Source organism: Theropithecus gelada, chromosome 15 (genome assembly GCF_003255815.1).
Source record: "Theropithecus gelada isolate Dixy chromosome 15, Tgel_1.0, whole genome shotgun sequence".
Taxonomy (NCBI): domain Eukaryota; kingdom Metazoa; phylum Chordata; class Mammalia; order Primates; family Cercopithecidae; genus Theropithecus; species Theropithecus gelada.
Window position 1 is genome coordinate 30,352,363 of NC_037683.1, and position 22,986 is coordinate 30,375,348.

At 39.4% G+C, this 22,986-nt stretch overlaps 1 protein-coding gene across 3 annotated transcripts in view; it reads right to left on the bottom strand.

Annotated features, from left to right (window-relative positions):
- Positions 1-22,986, bottom strand: part of MUSK (muscle associated receptor tyrosine kinase) — a 130,910-nt gene that overhangs the window by 29,699 nt on the left and 78,225 nt on the right. For all 3 annotated transcript variants that reach the window (XM_025360020.1, XM_025360018.1, XM_025360019.1), the window contains 2 exons: positions 17,394-17,553; positions 3,654-3,660 (listed from right to left, as the gene is read on the bottom strand). In XM_025360020.1, coding sequence (XP_025215805.1) covers positions 3,654-3,660; positions 17,394-17,553 — 167 coding nt within the window. The remainder of the gene's footprint in view (positions 1-3,653; positions 3,661-17,393; positions 17,554-22,986) is intronic.

Here is a 22,986-nt window from a genome sequence, read left to right on the forward strand (position 1 = left end):
TTGGGAGGCTGAGATGGGCAGATCACTTGAGGTCAGGAGTTTGAGACCAGCCTGGCCAACATGGAGAAACCCAGTCTCTACTAAAAGTATAAAAATTAGCCGGGCATGGTGGCAGGCACCTGTAATCCCAGCTATTCACGGGCCTGAGGCAGCAGAATCACTTGAACCCAGGAGGCGGAGGTTGTAGTGAGCTGAGACTGTGCCACTGCACTCCAGCCTGGGTGACAGAGGAAGACTCTTGTCTCAAAAAAAAAAAAAAAGGATTATTTTCCCTGTATCTAGGGTCTTCATTCTGAAGGGTCCCACGTTATATAAAACTGTGATCAAATAAATTTGTTATCCTCTTCTCTAACCTGTCATTATTATACAGGTGTCAGCCATGACTCTTAGGATGGGAAGGAAAGGAATTAATCCCCATCCAGCTTCTACACTGTTCTTTAAGTAACTATATAATAAGTAGTGACCAGCAATATTTCAAACTGATTTACAAAATGGCCTCACAAGTTGATGTAATATCTCAGTATAAAGGGGGGATGAATACGATCATGTGTGACCCTTTATAGATAACAGAAAAAACTCCACCATGTAAAAATTAAATATTTCCCAGTGTCTCTGAGCTGAGAATTATTCATGCAGGTTTTGCTGTCATGTGTTAACTATTCAATGATGCTGGTATTCATTTTCTATGAGTATTTTAAAAAATAATACACATTCATGATGTTTCCTTTAATTATGCATCAAAACACATTTTTTTAAAACATTGGAAACCAAGAAAAAGTACACAAAAGAAAAATTGATGAAAATAGCTTCAGAGATAAGGATTACTAACAATCAACTAACAATGAATCCCTCTGTCTGAATTTCTGCTAGTATTGAATCCTCATTAGTTTTACAGCATTAAATATATAATGCAAAATAAAAATGAAAAAGAAAAAAGGACAATAGGTTTTGAATAGAAATGAGAAGATCTTGGTTTTAATTTCATTTTTTTCTTCCTAACAGCTTGATGACCACTAGCCTATACAAACCCTTTTTGTGCTGGGAAAAAACCATACACACACAAAGTATATGATTATTATTAGTTTTTCACATTTCATTTCTATGATGTTCCTGGAATGATTAAGGACTTGGCTTTGGTAGTATATCGATGCTTGGATTAGCTCTAAAAGGTAAGGCACACATAAGACCGACTATCTATCTACCTATCTATTTAGATAGATAGATAGATAAATTTAGATAGATATATAGATCTAAATTATCTATATATCTAAATTTATATATACACCTCTGAATCTGTTTATCAACTACCTAGTTATAGTTTCAGTGTTTCAAACACTTCCTTTTCCTCCCCTCTTGTGCAGAAATATAAGCCTTAAATTTTACACAGTGATCAAATTTTAGATGCAAGACACAGAGGCCAATTGGGACATTTTATTCCTCAGCCCCCTAAATCTATCACTTCCAACGTTTTAAAAAGGAGCTCATGGCAATAACTGGGGAATAAATTAAATGCAAATAATTTCCATTGGTGTCTTCTGTTGTCTTTTGTAAGTGACAAGACCCCTCCACATCCAGCTAAAGTTTTGTTTCTCTGCCTGAAGTTCGTGGGACTGCTGATGGGGCAACATTAGAAGCAGCTGGTCCTGTTGCTCATTAGAACAGTGGGACAGAGGTCACAGGAATCCATTCACAGAATGCTGGTTATTTCGGAATGACCAGCCAGACTAGCTTCTAAAAATGCTAGTTAATATTGCACATGGAGCCAGTCCCTCTCTTGCCTCCTTACAATATAAACTCAGTTGACTTCTCTTCCAGTGAAGTTCCTTTTCTTGTAGAGGCAATGATGGATATTTGATCTCACATCTCCTTTTCAACTTCTTTTATAACAGACAACCCTATGTGGTCAAAGGAAGTAGGTAAAGAATTCTCACTGCACCTCTTACTCCTATTTCTCTCTACTTTGAAATGTATGAATCACATTCAATAGAACATTTTAAAATGTTATCTTCAAGTTTCTCTGAGGGAGATGTCTACTCCCTTTGAACACATAATACTTTGTCTCAAGGGCATTCCAGATGACCAGCCATGGCATGTTTGCATTGTGACAACCCCATGATTCTGGTGGAAACTCCACACCTTACTTCACTCCCTCCCTAGCACAGGCACACTTGACAGCTGTACCTCTCCTCTGGCTCAGATAAATCTTCCCCTTTTTAGCAACTGCCTTATCTCTCCTTGAACATTCCCAACAAAGGTAATGACAGATTCTATGCTACTTCCAACCTTCAAAGCAAACAGGAACTGTTTCTATTCTTTCCTGCCTAGTGTCTTTGCATATAATTTATTCTCCAAGGCAGGGGTCAGCAAGTACAACCCCCAGGACAAGTTTGGCCTACTGCCTGTTTTTTTAGAAGAAGGGTTATTAAATGGCACTTTTATTAATTTTAGTTTAGATAAACTTTACTCTGCTAAGGCAGTAGCTCCAAAATTGTTAATACAAATTATTAAAGCAATATTTAGATTAAAAAATGGACTAAGAATTTTTTCTTTTTTTTTTGAACTAAGAATTTTTGATACCACATTAACACATTGGAATGCAGTCAATTATGACAAATCACTATCCCATATACTTACAACTAGTTCAATTTTTCATATAATGGTATCATGATTTTCAGTGCTTTTTTTGGATGCAATATATACATCCAAATGGTATTTCTTAAGACTTTTTTAACAGCAAAACTTTCTTTAAAAAGTGTTTTTAGTTAAAAACTGTATTTTTTGTTGTTGTTGTGTACCACATGATGTTGTAAAACATGTACGCATTGTGGGATGACTAAATTGAGCTAATTAACAAATGTATTACCTCACATATTTACCATTTTCTTATGATGAGAACACTTAAAATCCATTCTCAGTGATTGTCAAGAATACAATACATTGTTATTAATGATAGTCACTGTATTGTACTCTAAATCTCTTGAACTTATTTTTGCTGTCTAACCAAATTTTGTATCCTGCTGCCTGTTTTTAAACATAGCCTATGTGCTAAGAATGCTGTCTTTAAATTAATTACATTCCACAGAGTTTTATGAAAGTCAGTTTTAAAAGTACTGCAAATTAAACACTGTAAGTTGCAAAAGGTTATATTGCAAGGGATACCTTCTTATATATAGGATAGAGCTATGGGGGAGAGTTTGGAGTTCTGGGTTCCATTTCTAACTTTATCATTTACTAGCTGTGTAAGCCACTTGAACTCTCCAGTTCAAAGAAACTTTCTTAGGTTTTTTTTTTTTTTTTTTCTGTAAAATAGAGATAACAATAATACCTATTCCATGGGGATGTCTTGAAGATAAATTTAAATAATGCATGTGAAGCTCGGCACAGTGCCTGATCCATAGTAAGTATTCGGTAGAGGTTACCTGTCTTTCACTTCATCATACTTACTAAAAGGATTAGAAATTAGAAAGTTTCTAAAATGTTACAGTGCTCAGCAAATAGTAAACACTCAATCAATGGCATGTCAAATAACAAAAACAAAACACATTCCACTGCACTCCAGCCTAGGCAACACAACAAGACCCTCTCACAAACAAAAACAAATGAAATCCCTACAAAACAAAACATTGGAAACATTGGTACAATAAGTTTCTTACCTCCATTCTATTAACAGGAAAGGAAGTTCCCACAGGAAGTCAAATTAAAGGGGAAAAGAAAGAACATTAGTACATTTTCATCTTATGCTTTGAAAGAGATTGTTTTGATACTGCTGATCTCTCCGTTCCTGAAAAGTTCTCTGCTTCTGCCAGGAGGCCAGCTGCTGCATTAATGGGCAGACTTGGAGGAAATTAAGAAAATATTGAGTATCTTTAGGAAACGTGTTCTTTTCAAACTGAGTCAATCATGGGTAACATCCACCAAGGGAATATCTAAGCTCAGAATTTCCCTCCATTAGCTACCCCAGGGACTTTACATTAAGAAAGCAAGATATGGAGGTTAACAGAGAAGATGCATAAAGTAGACCTACAGGGAAAAAAAAAGAAAAAGAAAAAGAAGAAGGAGAAGGAGAAAAGAAAAGAAGATGTAGAGGAGAGAGGGTAGAAGAGAAAGTAGAAAGTAGGCAATGGTTGTTTTCATAGACCTGGCTGCCTCAGGGGTGGGGTGTGTGACCTGGGTAGCTGCACGGCATCTGCACTCAGAAGGGTCTCAGGCTTAATTTAATGTTCTGCTGTCACTACCTTGAAATCCTTACTGTTTTTTGAACACCTAGCCCTGCAAATTATGTAGCTGCCTATGCTCACGGATGTAAAAACTCAGGTCTCTGAGGAGACCATACCTGTCCTCTGGTGGTATGTGATTTCCAGGACAAACGGCCCCAACTTAGACTCTCCCAAGGCATGAGAATCCTGGCAAGGGTGTGATATAACCAGCATTTCTGAATTATTCCATTTTCTTTCTTGTAAATTAAAAACTTCACACTCTTTACCAAGTGCTTTATGGTTACTTCATTCTGTCATCTCAACCTTCATTATGAAAGTAAACAGTAAAACATATGCTTTGTCTAAAATCAATTTGCCATATTAAAATTTCTCCTAATGTTCAGGTCTAACTTCTTTTTGAAGGTTTTAGATCCATTTGGGTGTCATTTTTGGGGGGATTTTTAAGGGCTCTAATGTGAATTTCTCTGAGAGGTCAATCTTCTTAAAATACAATGAGCTTGTATTTCTGATCATTCTCTTTTAGATTTGTGAGGGTTGGTGACTACAAGGTTTTTATAACTTTCAGTGTATGACTTTTTTGAATCTCTATGGGCTTTTTATTCAGTGATCCTGAAGAATATTGTAACTTTGATTTTAGGTTCGGGGGTACATATTCAGGTTTGTTATGTAGGTAAACTTGTGACTTGGGAGTTTGGTGTATAGATTATTTCATCACCCGAGTACTAAGCATAGTGCCCGAAAGTTGTTCTATTTTTTTTCTAATCCTCTCCTTTCTCCAACCCTCTACCCTCAGGTAGGTCCCAGTGTCTGTTGTTCTCCTCTTTCTGTCCATGTGTTCTCCCACTTATAAGTAGGAACATGCAGTATTTAGTTTTCTGTTCCTGCATTAGTTTGCTAAGGATAGTGGCCTCCAGTTCCATACATGTTCCTACAAAGGACATGATCTTATTATTTTTTATGACCACATAGTATTCCACAGTATTCCATGGTGTATATGTGCCACATTTTCTTTGTCCAATCTGTCATTGATAGGCATTTAGGTTGATTCCACATCTTTGCTATTATGAATGTTGCTGCAATGAACATTTGCACACATGTGTCTTTATGGTACTGATTTATATTCCTTTGGATATATACTCAGTAGTGGGAGTGCTGGGTTGAATGGTGGTTCTGTTTTCAGTTTAGTTATCTTAGGACTTACCACCCTGCTTTCCACAGTGGTTGAACTAATTTACACCACCACCAGCAGGGTATAAGAGTTCCCTTTTCTCAGCAACCTCGCCAATATCTGTTATTTTTTAATTTTTTATTTCTTTTGAGGTGGAGTCTCACTGTGTTGCCCAGGAGAGAATGTAGTGCAGTGGCGTGATCTTGGCTCACTGCAGCCTCTGCCTCCCAGGTTCGAGTGATCTTCCTGCCTCAGCCTCCCACGTAGCTGAGATTAAAGGCACGTGCTACCACACCTGGCTAACTTTTGGATTTCTAGTAGAGATGAGGTTTTGCCATGTTGTCCAGGCTGGTCTTGAACAGCATCTGTTATTTTTTGACTTTTTAATAATAGCTGGAGTGACATGGTATCTCATTGTGATTTTGATTTGCATTTCTCTAATGATTAGTGATATTGAGCATTTTTTCATATGCTTGTTGACTGCATGTATGTCTTCTTTTCAAAAGTGTGTTTATGCCCTTTGCTCACTTTTAAATGAGGTTGTTTTTGTGATTGTATGTGTAAGTTTCTTGTAGATTCTGAATACTAGACCTTTGTCAGGTGTATAAGGTTTGTAAATATTTCTCCCATTCTGTAAGTTGCCTGTTTAGTCTGTTGATAGTTTCTTTTGCTATGCAGAAGCTCTTAAGTTTAATTAAGTTCCATTTGTCAGATTTTGCTTTTGCTGCAGTTGCTTTTGGCATTTTTGTCATGAAATCTTTGCCAGTTCCTATGTCCAAAATGTTATTTCCTACGTTATCTTTCAGGTTTACCATTTTAGGTTTTACATTTAGGTCTATAATCCATCTTGAGTTGATTTTTGTATATGGTGTAGGGAAGGGATCCAGTTTCAATCTTCTACATATGGCTAGCCAGCTATCACAGCACCATTTATTAAATAGGGATTCTTTCCCCATTGCTTGTTTTTGCCAGCTTTGCCTAAGTCTAGATGGTTGTAAGTGTGTGGTTTTATTTCTGGGCTCTCTATTCTCTTCCAGTGGTCTATGTGTCTGTTTTTGTACCAGTACCATGCTGTTTTGGTTACTGTAGCCCTGTAGTATAGTTTGAAGTCAGATACCGTGATTCCTCCAGCTTTGTTCTTTTTGCTTAGGGTTGCCTTGGCTGTTTGGGCCCTTCTTTGATTCTATACGAATTTTAGAATAGTTTTTTTTTCTAGTTCTGTGAAGAATGTAATTTGTTGTTTGACAGCAATAGCACTGAATATATAAATTTCTTTGGGCACACTGAGCAGAGTTTTGTAATTCTTATTGCAGAGATCTTTCACCTCCCTGGTTAGCTGTATTCCTAGGTATTTATTCTTTTGTAGCAATTGTGAAAGGGATTATGTTTCTGATTTGGCTTGGCAATTGTTGGTATATAGGAATTTACTGATTTTTGTACATTAATTTTGTACCCTGAAACTTTGCTGATGTTGCTTAACAGTTCAAGGAGCTTTTGGGCAGAGACTATGGGATTTCTAGATATAGAATCATGTTATCTGCAAACAGGGATACTTTGACTTCCCCTCTTCCTATTTGGATGACTTTTCTTTCTTTCTCTTGTCTGATTGCGGTGGCCAGGGCTTCTAATACTATGTTGAATAGGAGGGTGAAACTCCTTCTTTACAAAAAATACAAAAATTAGCTGAGCAAGATGGCACACACCTGTAGTCCCAGCTACTTGGGAGGCTATGGCAGGAGGATCATTTGAGCTCAGGCAGAGGTTGCAATGAGCGAGATCACATACCACTTCACTCCAACTTGGGAGGCAGAGAGAGACTCTGTCTCAAAACAAAACAAAATCTTTATCAGTTAGATATCCTGATAAATAACATGGAATGGTGATCAAAAGAGGGACCCACTTTTCTTTATTCTTTTAAAATACAAGTACCTCACTAAACAGAAATGAGCTCTGAGAATATGCTAATTTGGTTAATGCATACATATGTGTGTGTGTGTATATATATATACATACACACACACACGTAGAGTTCATAGACTCTTATAATAAAGGAAAGTACCAAGGAGGCAATAATAATCAAAAGGTTCATTTTTTAATGGAATAAATTTTATTTCACTAAACATTTTTAGCAGAAATTCAAAATTGTAAAGAAATAGACTTTTTTGACAAATTGGCTGAAGAATAATGCATAGTGTTCAAAATGAGTGAAACAGAAAAAGATAGTTACAACAATATGTAACAATCTCATGAGTCCCTATATGTGATAAAGTATTAGCAGTACAAAAATAAGTCATAAATACTCAGCCATATTATTTGGTAAATGTTTCTTTTTTCTTTTCTTTCTTTCTTTTTTTTTTTTTTTTTTTTTTTGAGACAGAGTCTCACTCTGTCGCCCAGGCTGGAGCACAGTGGCACAATCTTGGCTCACTGCAACCTTTGCCTCTGGGGTTCAAGAAATTATTCTGCTTCAGCCTCCTGAGTAGCTGGGACTATAGGCACCTGCCACCCTGCCTGGCTAGTTTTTGTATTTTTAGTAGAGATGGGGTATCACCATGTTGGCCAGGCTAGTCTCAAACTCCCGACCTCAAATTATCCACCCGCCTCGGCCTCCCAAAGTGCTGGGATACAGGCATGAGCCACTGCATCCGGCCAATATTTCATTTTTAATTCTAAATTTTCAACATTAGATGCAGTAGTCATCAGGCTAACTGAAATTGAATTAAATGAGTTAAGGCAAACTGGTTTTAGAAGTTGATTCTGGGTGAATTAGTCTATTATAAATATACTGAATTCATCCCATCAAAACACCAGTATTTTTATTTCAACTACTCACAGCATAGACCCCCTTGTATTTATTTTTTTTTTTCCACCGGTAGTTGACATGCCCTCAAAAAGTAAGACAAATGATTGTAGGAAATATGTAAACACACACACACACACAGACACACACACACAACTTGGTATTTTTCCTTGGAATTTCCTAAAAGGCACAATCACCCCAACCTTTGTTGCAATTTGAAGGCCCTATCACCAAAGAGCTTTGGTTCTCATCCTTCAAATAAAGATGAAGGGCATCTCAGCAAATACAAGGAGAAAGGGATGAATTATTTCCCTAGATCTTCTCATTCTTGAGTGATGTAAATGATAACAACACATCTCATGGAGTGATTTTTCAACTTCCTAAGAATTAAGAAACTAGAACTCAGAGACAAGGAAAGGGTTTGTTTTGTCTTTTTTTTTTTTTTTTTAATAATATTACTGTCTAAAAAGAATTGCAACAATCTGAGGGCAGAGAGAGAGGATCCAGGAGTAGAGCTCCCCACCATTGGGACGGCAGGGACATGGGACATTCCTGTGTGTTTAGTGGATGCTATGAAGGTAGCTAAGTTACCAAGAAGACTGGACACCAGACGAAGAACCCCAGTCATAAGCAATTGCAGGTTACCTCAATAGGGATTGAGATCAAGGACTGGGGATTATGAGAGGTTGAACCAGTAAAGAATCTCCCACATCAGGGCACTATGCAATACACAGTCCTCTGAAGGACCCTCCAAAGAACCCAAATGTCCTAGGAGACAGTCAGTATTCAGGTGCCTGCAATAGAGAGACATTAATAACCCATCAAGGCACTAAAAATCTGGATGCTGCACCTGCTGGGTTTCAATACCGGTTCTGCCATTTACTAGCTATGTCAGCCTGGGCACCTTTTTGAACATTAGTTTGCTCATCTGTGAAGTGGGGATAATAAAAGTATCCATTTCATTGAGATGTGGGTATTAAATAAATTCATGTATATATAAAGCACTGGGCACTGAGAATGTACCTTGCAATTGTTAGCATTATTATTATTAGTCAGAGAAGCAATAACAATTAACAGAGAAAGAACTAAAACATATTCCATTTAGGAAAACACATTTGCCCCCTTCCTTGTAAATCCTCTTCTCCTTAAATATGCCAGAGATGAAGAGGAACAGGAGGAAAGGGAAGAAGGGAAGGGTGCATAACAGTAGCAGACTCATTTTGTCTACTCTCCATGTTCCTGAATGAAAGAATGGCTGGCCGTGGAGAGAGTGAAGCAGATGAGGTTTCAATTATATAAGAGGAGAGTTTTAAACTAGATCAGGCTGAGTTTTTAATCTCTAAACATTACCTGGAAATTATGGAATCCGCCTGAAAGTTTGTAAAGGATTTGCTCTCAGGAGGGGCAAGGAGAGTCTAAAAAGCATAATTCCTCAGTCCCCAGTGGTTGGAGAAGACAACATTTTCTCTGTGTACCTGTCAAGTTTAAACTGTTCAATACGCTGGTTACACATATAGCCTCAGATCTTCGTTACCTCTCTGGTTCCCATTTATGAGTGATTCAAAGTTGTTCTGCAGTCTACACTGGGCTTTACAAACAAACTTTTGACCCAGAATAGGGTTTTAGCCAATACTAGCCCTAAAATTTTATCCCTCCCCTAAATGGGTCACTTTGCTTAGGGACCGAAGGCCACATCTTTCTAGCAGTGAGAAAAGCTGGATTTCTTTGTGAAAATTCTTTATACATAAGAACTAACAGACTCTGGAGTGACTATGAAGGAAATATCAAGATGTGTCTAAGATTTGCAGGACTCCAGCTACCAGATAAGTTGCTGGACAATAGCTAAATCTTATAAATTTTATACCTATTTCCATTCTGAAAAAATCTAGTAGGTTCTCTCTCTTTTGCCGAGCTAGGCAGGCTGGGCTGTAGGATTGATATTTTGATCATCTAAGAGATGATGCCAATGATGTCTACAAATTATAAATTGTAGAGAATTTAAATTTTAGCGAGCTGGGCAAGAGGCCTGCAAGAGTCTCTTAATTAAAATGACCAAAGGCTGTGAAAGAGAATGAAGAGGACTCTATGTCACTGCTGAACTCAAGAAAGAAGTGCCTTCATGCCCCCAAATCTCAAGGCAATTCTGCCATTGTGCAAATAGAATAGTGGGAAGAAAAACATTGGAATACTTGAAAATTCCTCCAGAGAAAATGGCATATAATTTGGAAGCACAAAGGCAGATTCTGATAGCAGCTGAACAGGAAGATCTATTGAAAAACAAGGGGGCCAAGGTTATGTAAATTAAAGAGCCCTCATTTTGTACCGTGGAAGGAGGTTCCAAGAGCATGGAGATAAGTCAATGCCAAAGAGAATCCAGCCATAGTACTTGGGAAGAGATAATGAGCTTCTATAGGAAATGTCTCCACTTATAATTTCTTTTCTTTTTGTGGTGGGGGGTGTGGCTAGGAAATGAGGAAGGGGTCCAAGAACCTTGCAACTATAAAGTGCTTTAAGCTCAGAATTCAATTTTTTAAAAATTCTCACAATATCTAACCAATATTTGTAGTATTTAAAAATTCTTAAAATATCCACCAGCATTTGTAGTATCTTTACAATTATCTAGAAGTCAGTAAAAACATTGGCTCTCTTCTGAAACACAGAACTGTTCTAGTATAAGAAAGCTGCCTGATTGTAAAAGAATGCTTACCTTTTATGCCTAACTGCAGAACATCTGGGAGCAATTTAGTGTGGCTACTGGCTGTTACCATTTATCCTTTTCCCTTTTATTAAAAACAAAAACAAAACAACTTTAATTAATTTAAGACCAGACAAAGCCAGCATGGAATGCCAGGGATAGTGTCTGTTTTGTTGATAAGAGCACTCTCTACCTACGATGGTTGAAGCACTGAGTAGTAAAGCAAATTACGAGCTACTGCTCTGTTACCAAGTCTCAAGAATTGTCTCCAACACTGGGAGGAAGCAGAAGTGTGGCTATCAGACATGAGAAAGAGCATGAAACATGTCAAACGTGTCAGTACATTCAATCAGCTACACTGATTATGAAATAGAGTTCAAAGTTCTATTTTTTTTTTTTTTTTTTTTTTTTTTTTTTTTACTGTAGTAGTGTGAAACATCACCTCTTTTGAAATAAGAAAAACAAAACCATGTGGTTCATCTGGGGAGTTTCGGAGACTCCAGTACTACCACATCAGATTTTTTCCCTCATGCTCAGTTTTGATAATACTACCTGTATTCATGTGACTTTTAAACTTAGTGACCAAAAGTCTCAGACCCTGAGGTCAATTCAAAGAAAGGGCAACATAGAAAGCGGGGGTTGTTGGTAGAACGGGGAGTGGCTTACATTAGATGGGTGTGTGACCATAGGCTCGTCCCTGTACTCTGAGACCGGATAACCATGGACAGAACCATGGACCTCACTTTCCGACGAAGGACCTGTTGGTGCCATTGAGAATGGGAAATACAAATACGTATTTTCTTTCTCTCTCTCTCTCTCTCTCTCTCTCTCTCTCTCTCCCCCCCCCCTCTTTTGAGATGGAGTCTCACTCTATTGCTCAGGCTGGAGTGCAGTGGCACAATTTCAGCTCACTGCAGCCTCCGATTCCCAGGTGCAAGTGATTCTCATGCCTCAGCCTCCCAAGTAGCTGGGATTACAGGCATGCATCACCATACCTGGATAATTTTTGTATTTTTTAGTAGAAATGGAGTTTCACCACGTTGCCCAGGCTGGTCTTGAACTCCTGACCTCAGGTGATCTGCCCACCTCAGACTCTCAAAGTGCTGGGGTTACAGGCATGAGTCACCACACCTGGCCTGTATTTTTCTCTTCTGAATCCCTGTGTCCATTTTGATGGTCTCCAGCTGTTCTGGGACTATGCTCATTATAGGTATCATGGGCTATCTTGCTTTCTTCCACAGGGCCTAGGGTTCTGATGACAAAGAGAAGCATCTTGTCAATTGCCCAGCATCCTGGCAAGTTTACTTTGCAACTTGAGCCTTGTGGGTTTGTGACTGGAGGGGAAATGCAACTTCCTGGTTCATAGGGGGAGGTTCCAAAAGTTTTTCTGATTCCTCTTGATGACTAACAGTAAATGTAAATGAGTCAGAAAGAAATATATCACATTTCTAAAACAATGCATAAGGACACATGGAAGGGTTTTGGAAAAATGAAGGCTGATCTTTTTTTTTGGTTATCCTTCAAACACTAGAAATATCATCAGACATAATCCTAAGCATAAGCATAAGATCAGCTTTTTCCATTTCCAGTTTTCCTGCTGGGAAGAACAAATAAACAGATGGAGTAGAAGTTTCAAAGGGAAACACGAGGAATGTGACGGAGGGGGCTGTTGACTACTAGGGGTACTAGTCACACAAGGGAGGGTAGAGATGGCTAAATGAAGACAGCAGAGTTTGGCATTAAGGAAGCATTGCCAGAATGGCAAAGAGGCGCCATGTCTGACTTGAAGCTCTGGACTTCCGGCCAGCCTCTTTGAATGCCGAGAGACGGGGGCCAAAAGCAGAAATGGAGAAATCAGATAGCAAACTTGAGTTCTGGGAGATCTGGGGGAGCATAAGGCCATGCTTCTTTTAAATGACCGTGAATGAAAGAGGCTTCAAGGATCACTTTTTCATCGAAGCAGCCTCATTTCCCTAAAATATCAGTCCACAGAGCACCCCAGGGTTGGGAGGTAGTTTCCTCAGTGATTCCCGAGGGACCTTCATGGGGCTTCTAGCAGGTCTAACTCACAAGAGCAGGTCAAAGAGGAGGAGAAACTGGAAGATGTCTCATGGGACATCAGAAGTCTTATTCAATCACACTCATGACACACCCTTACTAGGTCTGCCTGGGGAAATTTTGGGAAAGGTCTGGGAGCGTCAGGTCCCCTAATAACCAGTGAGAATCAACCAGACAAATAAACCAGGGGTTGGACAAAAGGGTCTTATACCAGGGAATAGCACTAGATGTGTAGCAATTTTTTAATTAATAGACATGTTTCTCATTTATCATATCCACGCTAGACCTTTTTAGTCTTTTCCATTTTTCAGTTGTTAACAACTCTCATTTCTTTACTTGACTGTGAACATTGTACAGCACTATGATTCTGCATATGGTCAGATTTAATTGTTGCCTTTGCAGTTCGGAAGGGCAAAGTCCCAGGTCCCAGTTATAGGTTAACCCTCTCCTTATGCTGCCTGCTCTACCTCTACCCAAATTCCTTGGGTAGCTACTGTAAACATACCCCTGTCCACAGTGGCTTCAAGCCTCACTTCCAGCGTCCCCAACTTCTCCCCACTCTAAAGCTGACCTCCATCACACTGCCATTGTCAAGCTCATGAAAAGTCATAGCTGGTTCTAGTCTACACAACCGTTATTCCTACAGAGATGACTGCTCTTCACAGGCACTCACCTCTGCTGCTGCAGCAGATTGCAAGCTGTTCTCTGCTGCCACATGCCAATCTTTGCATTGCTCCCACCATCCCTTCCCTCATGCAAATCCCACTGTTATTTTTCCTGGGTGGCCATTGCTGATTGTCCCCATCCTCACTCTGGTCTACTGATATCTAGGATGACCTCTCCCTACACCCTAGGACATGGCCTTCTTGTACTGCCTGTCTCAGACCTTTAGACTCTTTCTACCGCTGGAAGATGCAATTTTTTAAGGTTACAGATTTCCCTGTTGGTGTTCTATTTATGGAGTTGGATCAGGTTCTCATTTGGGCTAGGACAGGGATGAAGAGATGATGTTGCTGCATATAGCATGGTGGCAATCATGCCCTTTAATCTCAGCATCTTAAAGATTGTGTCCATGGGATGAATCTCCCCTTGTGTGGAGTAGATATACCCATTTTATTAGGTTCCTCTCAGTGGTTACAGCACTGCCTTCACAACCACCTTTGTACTCATGATGAGTCGGCTCTAAAGATTACTGAACTGAAGGCTGGGGGAGATTCCTGACCACCTGCTCTTCCTGCTTGGTATGCTGTGAAAAGAAGGAAGGTAGGGAAATTTAAAATTTGGATATTTTATAGATTTTATAGATCCCTTTTCTGAACCCGAATCCTAGAATAGAGGTGTATTGATCAATTAAGGAAAAAGCCAAACACAGAGAGTTTTTCTAACTTCTTATTTAGGATGCTATAGGAAAAACAACCCACAGGGATCCCTTACTCCAACATGGATGGCAACATTAATGTGAAAGTGGTAGCATGACAAGGTTGGGAAGACAGCAGAACTGAGTTAGCAAGCCCAAATCTCTCCTGAATTTTGTATGCCTTGAAAGTGATCTAGAAGTTGCTTCAGGCCCTGTGAGGAATACTGAAGGAGCTGTGTTGAAATTCAGCAGGCCAGTGACAGGGCCACGGTAGGGACAGACAGGGAGACCTAGCTGCCGAGGTTGCAGAGCAGAGTGTAGACAAGGGCATGATGAAGGATTTGGCTGACATGCAGAGGGTCCAAAAGATGTCTCAAAGAGGCTGAGCCAGCCAGGGAGGTCCCCTGGGCCCTAACCAAGCCAAGAGATAAAATCACAAGTTCCACAGCTGCAGACTTCAATAGAGACCCAGGGGGTAGCAGTGGTGTAGGGGGTGTCCAGAAGACACCACTGCCTAAATACAAATCCTCTTCTCCTTTGCCATCTAGGGAAAGAGAAGGAAGGAAGAATAGGGGGAAAGAGCTCCGGCAGAGGTATCTTTGAGTGACTGAATAATGACCTGAAATGTTACTAAAATTAGTAACATTAATAGTTTTCTTCTGCCCAGTGCAAGTGCAGGGTAAATTAAAGTAGATCAGTTTATTTTCTTAGATTGAGTATTCATATGTAAATGTGATTCTCTGTGTGTGTGTGTGTGTGTGTGTGTATAAACATACATACACACATATCTATCTAAATATATATTGAGAGATTTTTATAAATATATGTTTATTTAACAGTAGGTCTTGATCAAATGTCAAATCAAACAAAGACAGCGAGACCAGAATAATTCCAGGTAATTCAAAGGCATCAACATTTTTGAGTATTCTATTATCTCCTGGACCTTCTCTTGTTCATATGCTTTGTGTTTATATATTATTGTTTGTCCTGGGCACCTTTCAAAATCAGATACATCTGAACTCATTCTTCTAGCCCACTGCCATTTTCAAGCATTTGCAAACCTTATTTCTATCCCGATTTGTCCTGTGCATCTCTCCTCTTCCCTTTGAACCAATGCTGCTGCTGCTGTTCAGACCTTCATGACTTTTTGAGACACCTGGAAGAGCCTCCTGACCCCTTGCCACACTTCCCAACCTCCTGACACCTCAGCATCTGTTAATTTGCTAGAGGATATATCTGACTATTACACTTATTTCTTCTAAATCATTAAATGACTTCTCATCAATGAAATAATATACTTGACCTATGCAGGCTCTTCATAACCTGGCTAGAGCCCATGTTTCAACCTTTGTTTCCACTTTCCACCTCCCTGTTGTTTCTCTCATGGTCTAGCCTTGACCACTGATTTGCTGTTTTTTGAACAGTTTTGAAAGGTTTGACTTCAACCTAGTTATCTCATATCCACATCTTCTGCTCCAATGATACCTTTTTTCCAAGGATTCCCTGACACCCTCACTCTCTTTTTCTGCTGTTGTATTTTGTGTATGCTTCTGCAATAGAATACAGTCTGTGCCATAATATATGTGACTAACTGACTTCCTTCTAGATTTAGAGTCCCTGGAAGGCAGGACCCATTTTTAAATTAACTTTTCATCTCTTACTCTACCCAACACAATGGGTGTCATCTGGAGTATTCGATAAATGCATGTAAAAGTGCTTTATAAACAGCAAAGTTCTATGTAAATAGTAATTCTTATAACTATTTATATCATATTATTTTACTATTACTAATTATATGATATTATTATTTGTTAAATTGAGTTGAATTTACTTTTAGAAGACTTTTCATTTTCTGGGAGAAATAATTTCACACCTGTGGAAATGCTAGAATAACTGATATGATGTCTGAAGACATGGTAGGCAGAGATATCACTGGGGGAGAAAGGAGAGGGAGCCTTAATTTTGAAGTCTTCCTTTTCCTTCACAGGCATGTCCCAGAGGGCCAGCCTTGTCCAGTGCTCCTTATCATTTATCTGTGGCTTTTATTCACCTCATATTACAAATCACAGACATTAATGGAAAGTTCTCCATCAGGGAAGATCAAAGAGGTGGCACTGTAATAAGAAACAGCAGGCTGTGGGGAGTTGGCCCTAGGCACAAGCTCTATCCGTGCTTGCCTTACATGTCAGGCCAAGCACCTCTCTCCTGACCCTTGAGCCATAGGCACGCTATGAATCTAATATGCCTGGCATTTCCTGATACAGGGATTATTTCCATCTCTAGGAATTCTATAAATGTTCTCAGAAGCCTTTGGGACATTTACATTTTAAAAATAAACCTTTAGAATTCAACACAAATATCCTAGAAATCCGCGTGTCAGCCTTTTTCTTGAAAACACCTGTAAGTCCTGCTGTGGCTTGCTGAAGCAGGAAAGGGAAAGACCACAAGGATCATGCTCATAGGTAAAAATGCCCGCAAGAAATAGCCATGCAGAAATTGGCATGACCATGTTGAAAGTCTGCCAACTTTTTCCATGAGAGCTTTGGAAAGTTTGATCAACCAAGAGAGAGAACGAAGAGTGGGGAAAAGGAAAGGAAATTAAAGAAAGAAAAGGAAAAGAGGGAGGGAGGGAAGGGAAGAGGGAGGAAGGAAGGGAGGGAGGGAGGAAAGGAAGGGAGAGGACGAAGGGAAAGAAGGGAGGAAAGGGAGGGAGGAAGGAAGGAAGGAAGGAAGGCAGGGAGGGAGGGAGGGAGGGAAGGGGTGAAGGAGGAAGGCAGGAAGGAAAGAGAAATTGAGAAAAGGAAAAAAGGAAAAAAGGTAAGAAAAACAGAAAGAAAGGAAGGAAGGAAAAAGTGAGTTCCTGGAAGCTGTTATCTATCACTTGGGCAGGGATTGAGGATTTAGTTTTTCAGGCAGCAAATCTGCCAAAATCCATATCTAGGTTACCTCTGGAGTATCCCCATGGAGGAGGAAATAGCCCAAATGCAACTGAAATAAGAGATAAAAGAAAAGGGAGATTTTCTCCAATGCTGGATATTGTAGAAGAGTATTAACTCTCCCCTCTCCTGGAACAATGCAAATGTGAAGGGGCATCCTACCTGCTATGCTGATAGTGGCTGCAGCCTTGGCAGTACTGAACTTCTCCCCATGCTTATTGGTAGCTATGCATGTGTAGAGTCCTGGCTTGGTGATAAACAGCTGCAGTCTTGAGTCAATCACTCGGTCTTTTACACTCTCTTGAATGGACCCAGAAGAAACCTGATGGAGTAAAGGAAAATAAAAGATAGAACTCAGTCAAGGATTTCCTACTATACTACGTCAGTAGATTTGAAGGGAAAAGCATTAAGATTATAATCAAGTGCATGTGGTACACTGCAAAAAGAGCCAAAAGATTTTCCCTCCCTATGCCCATGCCCTTGTAATGTGACTTTGTAGCTCTTCCCTCAAGAAGTAGCAATTTTCTCCATAATTTGAATCTAGATTAGCCTTGTGATGTGTTTTGGAATGAATGAGCAGAAACTAAAGTTCTTGCACATTGTGGCTTGCTCTCTGTTTATGGAACCTGGGGCTGCCTATAAACAAGCAAGAGCCAGCATGCTAGAAGATGAAACACACATGGCCTGTTTATCCCCACTGCCCCAGGTAGGAACCAACAACAACCATCCAAGGTACGCATAAGGCTATTATGAACCAACTAGCACCCTTTCAACCTGTCAATCACAGGAACTTGACCAACCAAGATCAGGCAGTCCTGCCCAGAAGCAAAACCAAATCAGCAAAACCAGCCAGTTGAACCACAGACTTGTGAGCACTAATAGTTATTGGTTTAAGTCACTAAGCTTTGGGCTGATTTGTTATACAGCCATAGATAACCAATACAAGGTATGAATGATATACAGTGTGGATCCTCCAATATATGTCTTCAATGTCCTGCAGATGACAGTTAAGTATGAGAGGTTGCAGACTTGAGGACTTATTTTCATAACTGCTGTTCAGTTCCCCATAAATGCATGTCAGATAGGTGGATGGTTATCAAGAAAAATGGTTGTGAAGCCAAGTCTGTCTTTGAGGCATGACATACATAATACATACATAATACCTCAAGGTCACTGAAAACATCCTTAGTAGGAAAGAGAAGCAGTTTTTAAACTGCCTGACCGCTCTCCTCCTGGACTTCATCCAGGTGTTGAAATAGTGCAGCAAAGAGACCAACACGTTAGGAGGTTCATGCAGGAGGTACTACTTAAACCAGAAAATAAAATGTCCTTAAAGAGCCAAGATATCAATGCAATATTGACACACAATTAACAGCTTAAATGTATACAAATGCATATATATTAGTCAACATTACTCCAGCTCCATAGGAAAGATAGCTGCCCGGCACATTTTACAAGGTTGCATAGTTAGAATTTGCATCCTAGTGTGTCTGACACCAAAGCCTATGCTTTTAATCATTATGTTACAGTGCCTTCCCTAGTCCTAGAAGAGAGAACAAATGAGAAGTCATTAGAAAACAGGAGTAACAATTACCTTAACAAATCAACCAACCATGAACAAAATATGTATCTGACAAATGTCATTGTTAAGGTGGTGGCATTTTTTTAAATGGTGGTTCTTTTTTCATTGTTTTCTTGAGCACAGTACCACTTTTTCAATAACTAATCTTTAATTAACACTACTTAGAGGAGGGAAACATGATGCCAATTTGAGGGACACTGGAGTGAAATGACAATTAAGGAATCAGCTGGTGTTATGCCTTGACTTTATCTTAAAGGAGTGGAGGTACGTCCTATGTTGGCCTGAGCTTGGCTGCTTGGCTGAAAGAGATTCCTCTGTCCAATATTAGGGAATGAGGCTGAGAATGAGACATTTTGGAGCCAATTATTTTATCGTATTGCATGAGAGAGGATTTTCACAGTTTGACTAGCCAGGAAGAAGAAAGCTCTGAGGTAAGGCCAGCTTTCTTCCTGGCTGCCAGGTGGCTGGCTATCCCTGGCACCAAGCACTGTGTAGCTATCCTACACAGTGAACATTTGTCAAACTACCTTTTTATTCTTTACCTTCACTGCTGGTCTCAATTCTTATGATAAAAACTGGCTTATGTGAGTATCAATTTACCTTAACTGGGAATCTTTCCAGGTCAGATCAAGTATTGAGGCATTTTCCCCAGATAAGCAACCTAGACTCTATGAGAAATTTACAAAGTGAAGAGAAAAATATTTTTAAGAGACATGCACTCAGTTGGAATTGAAACTAAACTCATCATTATCATATTTATCAGGAGTGCAATGTCTCATTATATGAGTATCCAAGTTAGATCAAGGGGACTGAAAATATTTGGACTCGACCGATATATATATATAGCAACAATGAGAAAAAAAGCTAAAGACCCCAAGCCTCTATGCTCAATCAACAGACTTTATGTTATTTTGTATTTTATATTTTGTTTGTATCTCTTTCCAGTTTAGATAAGCAAAAGCAGAGCAGTTTGCAAAATTCTTTGCAAAGATAGTTCCCTCCTGCAAGAAGCAGGAATGCACAATGCCTTAGAGACAACTTTGAAGCAAGAACTCTCCCCAAATGTTGCCCTAAGTCCCACTGTTTTCATGTTCACACCTAAGAAAGTCATTCTTAAACACCTCCTCAAGGTCACTGAAAACATCCTTAGTAGGAAAGAGAAGCAGTTTTTAAGCTGCCTGACCTCTCTGCTCCTGGACTTCATCCAGGTGTTGAAATAGTTCAGCAAAGAGACCAACACGTTAGGAGGTTCATGCCTGAGTACGAAGTGGCTCCTGAATGCTTTCCCCCCTGCTTCCAGAGGCCTTGCTTGATTCAGTTTGTGACTCACGCACAGCAGGCCCTGTTAGTCATAGTTTGAATTTGTTTTTCTTTCTTAATGGATCGTTCTGATCAACAGTTTAGTATTTTTGATGATCTGAAAATAAAAACAAATCCCTCTGCCCTCCATTTTGATATTTTTTCGCGCCTCAGGTTTCAAAGATCAAAGGGGTGAGTCCAGATTAGTACTGTGAGCTTTTACCAAGGTATGCCTAAGCAAAACAGAGTACTTAATTGAGGTGACTATGTCTGGTAGTTACAGGAAATACATGATTTTCTCCAAGTCACTCAGGCATATGGACCTGAGGGAGCTGGAGAAACAGCTCCCTGCTCTGGGTGTGATGTTCTCTCTTTCTGAGTTAGCCATAACTATGTGAGGAGACGGACCTGTTAATTTGCTTGACTGTAGTAATCATTTCACGGTATATGTTTATCTAAACATCATGTTTGACACCTTAAATGTATATAATAAGAATCATAATAAAACTTTTTTTTTTCTAAAAAGAAGCAGTAGGATAGGAAGCTCTATTAAATAGACATAATAATTCGTACCTGACATAACGTGTGTAAAAACTCTTTGAAGGTGATACCGCAGTTATAGACCCGTGGACTACTTCTTAATTTATCATTAATACATTACTAATGCTGTCTTGAGAGAATCTACCCCCAGCTATGGATAATCTGATAATTTTATGATTTGACCTTAGCTAGCAAAGACCTCTGAAAGGTATTCTGGCCTCAATGGCCCTGTCTTGCAGATAGTTCCAGCTGGCTGGGAATAGAATGTGGCCCAGCAGGGTGCAGTGGCTCATGCCTGTAATCCCAGTACTTTGGAAGACCAAGGCGGGCAGATCACAAGGTTAGGAGATCAAGACCATCCTGGCTACCATGGTGAAACCCCATCTCTACCAAAAATACAAAAAATTAGCTGGACTTAGCGGCACCTGCCTGTAGTTCTAGCTACTCGAGACGCTGAGGCAGGAGAATCGCTTGAACCCAGGAGGCGGAGGTTGCAGTGAGCTGAGATGGTGCCACTGCACTCCAGCCTGGTGACAGAGTAAGACTCCATCTTGGGGAAAAAAAAAAAAAAAAGAATGTGGCCCAGTAGGGTTCATGTTTATGCAGTTGTAATAATGTCTGTTTATGAATCATAGAAAAAGGGATAATAAACCAAGAGACATTTCCATAGTTTTTTTGATTAATGTAGCCAGAAATATTAGCCTCTTTCAAACTGGCTGCTGAATTATTCCACATAAGACTTGTTACATGTAATTATTTTGGTTTACACAGCTAGTAAGATAAAAGGACTTCACAGGTCATGTATTTTTAACCAAAACTACTGCCTCTTAAAAATATGTCTAAATATAGATAAGGTTCTCTTTAAGAAAATTCTAAAAGACAACCTTCAACCTAGGTGATTTGGCTGTTTATTTGATAAAATTCTTCTAATAAGTTAAAATTATTCAACTTCTGAAATATTTTAGAAATTATATTTATTGGACAAAGCAAGAGGGACATGAAATTTTTCTATATTAGTTGCATGCCAAAATAACAGAGATATATTACTGGTATAACTTTAAATAAATCTGGTTATAAAAATACAAATAATTTTCTTTTTAAAAAGTAAGCTCTGCTCTTTCCATGCCAACCACTGTTTCCAAGATTGTAAAACAAAAGGGATATTACTATTTACTCTGAACTTCATCTGTGAATTCAGATTTCCACAAAAAAATGCTTGGTATTTCCATAGGAGGAAAGCAAGACAGTTTCTAATCACTGTGGGACACGTTGCTGGACTTTCTCTTGCTCTTTGGCTCTAACCGTTCAGGGTTTTGGTTTACTGGCAGGTTCACAGCAGGGGAGAAAGAGAGCACTCGCTTCTTTCAGAGTACCCATTGTACTGAGTAGCGTGCTATGGCATTAGTTTACTAACTTGTAGTGAGTGAAGAGCCGCAATTCAAACTCTGTTTTATTCTGTGCCAAATATCTCCCAGCTCCGCGTTCGTCTTTGTTCAGTCCACCAAACACGGTATCAGGACTATAGGATTCTCTGTGTTTTCCTCCATGGGATTTCTGGTTTGCTACTTTTACAACCTGAAATGCCTGACATTGCCTTCATGTCCTGTGATTTGCGTCAGTGTGGACAGTCATCTTGATTTCCTTTCAGACTTGGGTAGAATTACCAAGAACTAAACTTGGCTCTAAGGGCAGCACACACACTCTGACCGTAAGAACTGCGGATGTACTTTTGCTTTCTTCCTGGATGAAAGTCATTTTGTTTGTTTTATTCCTGTTTTAGAATCTGAGGTGATAAATCTATTTTGCCTTTCACTTTTTGTGAGTCACATGTTGAATGAATAAGTTGGGGTCTCAATAAGGCCGCACCTATCTTAAACTATCCTACTCTTGTTATTCTTGAACGTCGACAGAGAATAATCATTTAACTTCCAGTTCTAACCTCATATGAGTCTTTTGAGAATACTAGAAACTTAAAAAGTATATACCTTTCCATTTTCTTTATTACTATTTTTTACGTAAGCAAATTAGTGAAGTTATATTGTCAGTCTCCCAATTTGATTTTATTTATTTACTTTTTGAGATGGAGTCTTGCTCTCTTGTCCAGACTGGAGTGCAGTGGCGTGATTTCGGCTCACTGCAACCTCCGCCTCCCGGATTCAAGTGATTCTCCTGCCTCAGCCTCCCAAGTAGCTGGGACTACAGGAACATGCCACCACGCCTGGCTAATTTTTTTGTATTTTTAGTAGATACGAGGTTTTCACCGTGTTAGCCAGGATGGTCTTGATCTCCTGACCTCATCATAATCCTCCCACCTCGGCCCCCAAAGTGCTGGGA